Below are 7,718 nucleotides of genomic sequence, written 5' to 3'. Positions count from 1 at the left end.
TGTTCGGATGCTAATTAGGAGGACTAGATATGAGCTAATTATAATACTAATTGCAGAATCCTGTGCTAATTCGCGAGATGAATCTATTAAGCCTAATTAATCCATCATTAGCAAATGGTTACTGTAGCACCACATTGTCAAATCATGGACTAATTAGGCTTAATAGATTCGTCTCGCGAATTATACTCCATCCGTGCAATTAGTTTTATAATTAGCCTATGTTTAATACTCCTAATTAGTATCCAAACATCTGATGTGACAGGTGTTAAACTTTAACAGGGTGTTCCCAAACACCCCCAAAGTATGCCGCTCTGAACTTCCAGCCGTACGCTGTTCTGGATTCTTCCGATCTAAACGCAACTGAGCTTCCGTAGCTGAAACACATATGTCATCATGGCAGAATTCTCGCATGTGCTTTGTTCCGGGTTTGGGCAAAAACTTGCTCATTCAGTTGGGCGGCAAAAATCCAAACAAACTGCCTACGAAATCTCAACCACCCTCGGAATTCCTTGCTGTTGGAGGTTGATGTTTAAACCAGACCAACGAAATCTGGTCAAATTGGACCAACTCGATTTCTCGAGTACCCTGAACCATCGACCCGGCGGATCGGCGCTGGAGCCATGGCGCCGCCCCGGCAGCCGCCGGAGCTGGTAGCGGACATTGTCGGCGAGATCCTGCTCCTCCTCCCGCCGGCCGACCCCGCGTCCCTTGTACGCGCCTCCCTCGTCTGCAAGCTCTGGCGCCGCCTCCTCTCCAACCCGGCCTTCCGCCGCCGCTACCGCGCCTTCCACGGCGCGCCGCCCCTGCTCGGCTTCCTCCACGACCACTACGCCCACGGCGCCGTCGCCGAGCCCCGCTTCGTACCCACCGTGGCGCCCTCCCCAATCCCCCAGCCGGCGCTCGGTTGCCGCGACTGGTCCGTCATCGACTGCCGCCATGGCCGCGTCCTCTTCGACATCTTCGGCTACAGAGTCAGCCTCGTCGTCTGGGACGCCGTCACCGGCGGCCGCCACTTCCTGCCGGATCCCCCGATCTCGCGTCTGCTCTACGGCGCGGCGGTGATCTGCGCCGTGCGAGGATGCGACCACCTCGATTGCCACGGCGGCCCGTTCCTTGTGCTGCTGACGGCCCTGGACGTTACTGGCAGTGTGATGCAGGTGCAGATGTACTCGTCGGCGGCTGGTGCCTGGAAGCTATCTGCTCATCAAGATCTGCGTCACCATGTCGCACGAAAGCCGAGCACGCTTATCGGAGATGATATCTACTTCAGGCTAGATTCTGCTAGCACGGCTCTTCTGAGGTATGATCTGGGCAAGAATCGCCTGTCCACCATCGACGCGCCGGCATCGCACTCGTATGAAGGAGGTTTTGCAATCATGCCAATGGTGGATGGTTCCCTGGGGTTTGCCGACATTAGGGGCTCAGAGCTTTGCCTGTGGTCAAAGAATGTGGATACGGAGGTAAGTGCTGGGTGGGAACAACGCGCAGTCATTGAGCTTGAGACATTGATCCCTGAATCCTTCAACCAAGCATACGTAGTTGGTTTTGAGGAGGGTGGGGATGTTATGTTTGTGAGCAATGACGTCGGAGTTTTCACAATTGAACTCAACTCAGGACGGGTGGAGAAGATAAGTGAGCCAGGGCACTATGACGCTGTCTTCCCCTTCATGAGCTACTACACCAAGGTAAGGTTTACTAGCTCTTTGCTTTACCTAGCTAATTCTTCAGTGTATAGCTTCTGCTTCTATATACGCTGTTCGTATATATATATGTGGATATTTACTTGTACATAAATAAATGACACCTGTACTTGCGAAAACAGAAACATCTGACAATGTGTTGTTATCAGATTCTATCTCATTCTGGTCGTGTTCAACTTGTTAAGGACCATTCTTGATATATTCAAAGATGTGCCTAGGAATTAGTAGTTGATTTTTTTAATAATTACTCGCAAGTTATTGATGTGATATTTCGAAGTCTCTTCTTTGGAAAATCTGAAACTCACATCACAAAACTCAACCTTAGCTTGTGAACTTTTGTAAATTCTGATAAATCATTAGCTAATTTTCTTTGTAGCCCTTTTTGGTTTATTCATTCATATACTATCCGTGTAAGTATTACATATATACACAGTAGGTGCTCTGTACTGTTTCATCTTAAAAGATCGTATATAGAGCTTGAAACAATTTTAACTTTCTTTTGCTTGGTACTTTCCGATTTTCAGATTATCTAGCAGAAAATGGCCATATCTCCAGCGGAGGTAGATTATTAATAACTACTGAGCCCAAATTATGTTACACTCTGGACAGTTCACAAATCCATCAAGCTGAGTCTGCTAATGTTGGCATCTTGCAGGGCTGATGCTTTGGAAGGTTTATTAATGTGTTGGGTAGTTTAATTAGTTTGTTTAAAGAGAATGCCACCATGCATGGTCAGTTGTAGATATTATGTTTCTCTTCTCTAGTTGGCTGGCTGGCTGTGAGGACTATGTTTCAAATTTGTAGTTAAATCTTACTCTGGTTAGTGTTTCATTGAAGACTCCTTGGAACTAATGTGGTTCTTTTGACTGAAGAATGAATCTGAGTGCTTCAGTTAATTTGATGGTTGACAGTTCCACTTTGAGCTGAAAGATGCATTGTGGTTGTTTTGACTGACAACTGAATTTGAGTGCTTCTGCTTAATTTTCATTTCTGGATTGAGGATGGCTGATTTATCAGGAATATATCTATACTATATAAGAAATGAGAGAATTGAAAACAATTCTCACCCAGACTAAAATCCCCCCACCCCTCGTAGAGGACCCACCTGGCAGGCTAGGGGTGGGCGAAAAGGATTGACGAAAGGGGGAACGTAATTTTTGGACGATGAAAAATGTTTCTGCCAAATCGTGCCTATTTTTTTCATGCACCAGCAGCTACTTGCCCACCATACTCACGCCTATCCCGCCGACCAATCACGCCACCCATCTCCCTCAATCCGCCCCCTCCTTTCCTTCCTCGCTTGGACGCCCCATCTCCCTCAATCTGCCCCCTCCTTTCCTTCCTCGCTTGGACGCCGCCGCCTCCACCGCATAAAGTCACGTGCCTCCCACCTTGCCGCCGCTGCCCACCCTCCGCCGCCGCCATCAGCGTGCTCCAGGCCTTCCTCCTCCTCCGTCCACTCCCCTCGCCGCTTCCGCCGCGGTGCCAGCTGCTGAGGACAGTATTGCGCGGTAGCAGCACAACAAGCCATCGAATGCCAGCGTGACGCTCAAATTTATTTGGTTTCTGAGGACAGTATTGGTCGTTTATAAGACTGCACTAGAATTTCATAAATATGTATTTTCTGAAACCTCAAAGCACTCATCAATGCAAAATGCAATTTCCTCTGTTGTAGATCAACATGTATTTTCTGAAACCTCAAACCACTCACCGATACAAAATGCAATCTCCTCTGTTGTAGATCATGAACATCATTGTTGCAATGGATAGGAAAATATAAATTTTGATAATGTTTATGTGCAAGTGAGCAACCTGAGTTAGAACAACTGAACAAGAAGAGAGTGACGATGGTAAAGTCAACCGCATTGTCATCATCTCTCAAATTTGTGCAGAGCTTAACTTGGTTGAACCAGATCGGGCAGCAGGTCGAACCCTCCTATCCTTTCTCCTTGCCATCTTCTCTCCTCCTCACCCAAACCCACTATACCACAACCCAAGGGTCGGTATAAGTACGTCACTAGCGGTTAATAGTTCGTCACTATAGGTACCTACAGACCATTCGTCAGTACTTCAAGTTATCCCACGGAACCATTGGTCGGTATAGTGTTTAGATATGCCATACAACCATTCGTCGGTATATGTGAGTAGCACATCTAACTATCCGTGGTATACATGGAGCCGGGTAATCCAAACCCATTTTCCCTTCTCGCATGCTTTCAGCCCATCTCACTTGCAACTTTGTACAGGAGTCCCATCAGTTAGATTATTAACTCCAAAATGCTAACCCTAGTTTCCCTTCCTCCCTCTCCCTGCCGCCAACCCTCCATTCATTCCCCGCCATCGCGCGTGCTTCCTTTTCCTCCGAAATCAGCTGCCCCACCTCGGCTCGCATCGTCATCGATCCACAGCCCTCCAGCGGGCGCCATGGCACCGCCATAGCCGCGCCAGCCATTGGAACTGATGGCCAAGCTCGTCGAGGAGACGATCCTCCTCCGCGTCCCACCGGACAACCCCGCGTGCCTCACGCGCGCCTCCCTCGTCTCCAAGCCCTGGTGCCGCCTCCTCTCCGACCCCACCTTCGGCCGCTGCTACTGCACCTTCCACCGAGCACCGCCTTGCTCGGCTTCCTTCACAATCACATAGTTGCCTGTGTCAGCCACATGCCCCGATTCGTCCCCACCATAACACCCTGCCTGTTTCCCAGCGCACGTTTGATGATTGTGCCGGTTGGCGCGTACTCGACTGATGCCATGGTCGCGTCATCTTTGAAAACCCCATCGAGGGTGGGAACCTTGTGGTCTGGGACCCCACTACTGGCAAACAGCAGAGGCTACCAGAGCCCCCAGTCGAGCTTGGGGCCTACAATGCGGCGGTGCTCTGTGCCGTGCGCGGCTGCGACCACCTCGACTGCCGTGGTGACCCATTCTTCGTCATCTTGGTGGGCTACAACCAGGTACTGTGGTTGCACTTGTACTCATCGGAGGCTGGTGCTTGGATTGCATCTTCTCATCTAGGTCACATTTTTTATCTTGCCAACACTACGGGAAACCTCAAAGTCGCCAAGTGTAATTTCTTCGCCGAGTGTATTATTGCGGGCACTCGGCGAAGGACCTATTTGCCGAGTGCAATCCTAGAAACACTCGGCAAAAATAATACACTCGGCGAAAACACGATTTGCCGAGTGCCACCAAAAAAACACTCGGCAAACACCCACGGGGCACTCAGCAAAGATGGGGCACTCGGCAAAGTCTTCAGCACGTGACTTCCACGTGCCGCGCTGCGCCGTCGCCGTGATGGACGTAAGGATTTGCCGAGTGTCGACGGGGGGCACTCGGCAAACTAGCATCTTTGCCGAGTGTCCCGATGGGGCACTCGGCAAACATGCTAGTTTGCCGAGTGTCTCGATGGGGCACTCGGCAAACATGCTAGTTTGCCGAGTGTCTCTTGTGGCACTCGGCAAACCTAGGGTGTTGCCGAGTGTTTTTTTGGCACACTCGGCAAAAAAAAAGACCTCCTCCGCCCTCCAAACTTTTTATACTCCACATGTATGAGATTTGGCACTGCATGGTACAAGGTGGACTTCTTATTGACCTGTTTGCTATATTTAATCAATTAATTTCATTTAGAGTAATTTGTTGATTTAAGTCAAATTTGAACTGCAGGTGTTTGGAATAATAGAATAATATGAGTGGAAAAATCATATTCATGTTAGTGAGTCCACATTGAGGTCTTACCCAGAAAATGAAAAGAAATTTCGAACATTTTGTTAAGGAAACACGACTACGAACGTGTGGCCAAATGATTTTTTAATTCTAAAAAATACAAACGAAGTTTGAAAATCACGAGATTTTGCAAGATACTATGATTTCATATGCAGAGGCTGTGGTAAAAAATTGACAAGGTTTCGCACAAGTTTTGACATATGATGTTTAGAATTCGAAGCATCTCCGGAGAGGATTCATAGAAGTTGGAAGGATCCGGTAAGATTTTGAGACGAATCGATACTTGAATTTGTCATTGAGTCCCAATTTATTTTTATAGGCTATAGAGAACATAGATTGGTTCATGTCAAATTTTGGGGATTTTTCGGATCCGTTTGATAATTTTTATTTATTAATTGCAAGTATATGAATTTAATAGATATAAATTAAATATGAGCTATAAATCCATGAAATAATGGAACAATATTACTTAAATAAGTAACTTTAAATATTCTTAATATTGTTCTTATGTTGAAAGTTACAAAAACTAATAATTCATATTAATGACTTGTGCAGGAGTTGGATTAAGCTCAGTGGGGGTGACCACAACCGTAAGGCCAACGGGATCCTTAGCCTTTTGTGCAGGGTTCACTTCCTTGGCTTGGTGGTGTACGTCGGACAGCAGCAGCTGGCCTACACGTGGGACCACTACGTCGCCGCCCCCGACGTCCCTGATCGTCAACAGAGAAGATTCCCCAACATAGCGAAGCGGGTCAAGGCCGAGCTGTGGGTAAGTACTCCTCGTACTAAATTGCTCAATACATCACCTACTTTTGACATTCTTGAAATAATAATTGTATACGCGTGTATATGCAGGACTTCTATAGATGCCAGGAGGGGTTCGAGGCCAAGGCGAAGGCCGTCTGTGATGTAGCCGCCAAGAACCTCGTGAAGGACATGCATTACGAGGCGCGCATCCAGGCCATCATCGAATTCCACGCTCAATACAGACAGATGAAGGTTAGAAAAGAGGAGGCAAGAACAATGAACATGACTAAGGACCAATTCATGAGGGTAAATAAAGAACGTTGATGCTTACTATTTAAGATTAATTAGGCTCATTTTCTTTTTCATATGTCACACGCTTGATGATGTAGGTGCCTCCGTGGTGGTGTCGTGCGCATATGCCGTGCTGGGAGAGGATGGTCGACGTGTGGTTGGAGAACCACCTTGCTTGCCGGCAGCGGCGTTTGCAGATGCTGACTGCACCACACCATCAAGGCAGCCTAAGCCTTGATGAATATAGAGAAAAATGGGTACGCAACTTCAATTCTTTATTGTAACGTTCAGTTCTACGTAATTTTTAATGATTTTGTATTTTGCCGCAGTCGGCGTCACATGATGGCCGACCTTGCTCCCAGCTCAAGGCATGGGTCCTCTCCAAAAAGGGCAAGGCGACGGCCGATATCGATTTCAACCCAGACGACCCGTCCGAGGCGTGCAGCCACCCTAGCATACACAGCCGCGTCAGCGAGTATACAAAGATGGCTAGGGAGGTTGACGGGCCAGACTTTGATCCGAACTCCGAGGACATTGATGGAGAAATCGTGATGAGGGTGGGAGGAGGCAAGAAGCATGGCCGATATTGGATTAGCGACGGCGTCATCGACACGGCCTCTACTCCCACTCTCTCCCAGATCCAAGCTAGGAGCACGGACTCGAGCCCGGCGATACGGCCACGACCCACCACTGCACAGTTCCAGATGGAGGCTCTACAGGTTCTTTCTCTTCCATTCATCGTTCGTTTGTTGTTATACTTTAGCTTTGCATTATAACATTGCAATGAAATATTGTAGGCCCAGGTGGAAGAAGCAAGGAAGAAACAAGAGGAGATGGCGGCGCAGATGGAGGAAATGCAGCGGAGGATGGATGAGGAAAACCGGATTAGGATGGAGCAGATGTTCCAGTACATGTAGAACTTTGCTTCGAGCATGGGACAGTCTTTGCCTCCGCCACCGTCGATGATGTTCCCTCCGCCTCAGCCACCCACGACTACTCCTGTGAGTCACTTGACACATTGTGCTTAAGATTTAATACTTTAAATTTGACAACTTTAGATGTTAGCTCAGAATATCCTATCCTATGTGCAGAATCAATCGGCGGCTTCGAATAATGAAGATCAAGATTTGTCGCAGTGGTCTCCTTGGCCTCCACGGAAGTAGACTTGGTTGTGAACAATGTGGAAACTAAAATGTGACTTGAACTTGGATTTATGGATTATTTCGTGCGTATGTTGAATTATTCCTGTGGTGTTTAT

At 47.9% G+C, this 7,718-nt stretch overlaps 1 protein-coding gene across 1 annotated transcript; it reads left to right on the top strand.

Moving 5' to 3' along the window:
- The first annotated feature begins 620 nt into the window (after nt 1–620).
- LOC111256259 lies at nt 621–1,897 on the top strand. The gene is made up of 2 exons (XM_022823970.1): nt 621–1,685; nt 1,850–1,897. The coding sequence occupies exons 1-2, from the start codon at nt 621–623 to the stop codon at nt 1,895–1,897; spliced, it is 1,113 nt and encodes a 370-aa protein (XP_022679705.1).
- The last annotated feature ends 5,821 nt before the right edge of the window (nt 1,898–7,718 follow it).

This window comes from Setaria italica, chromosome II, assembly GCF_000263155.2.
Source record: "Setaria italica strain Yugu1 chromosome II, Setaria_italica_v2.0, whole genome shotgun sequence".
Classification (NCBI taxonomy): Eukaryota; Viridiplantae; Streptophyta; class Magnoliopsida; order Poales; family Poaceae; genus Setaria; species Setaria italica.
This window is presented reverse-complemented; position numbering and strand designations above follow the sequence as displayed.

Bases quoted from the DNA above. Each gene is read 5' to 3' on its own strand.
- LOC111256259 (XM_022823970.1), top strand. From the start codon at position 621: ATGGCGCCGCCCCGGCAGCCGCCGGAGCTGGTAGCGGACATTGTCGGC. The intron at 1,686-1,849 runs GTAAGGTTTACT...TGTTGTTATCAG, and splicing joins TCATGAGCTACTACACCAAG to ATTCTATCTCATTCTGGTCG.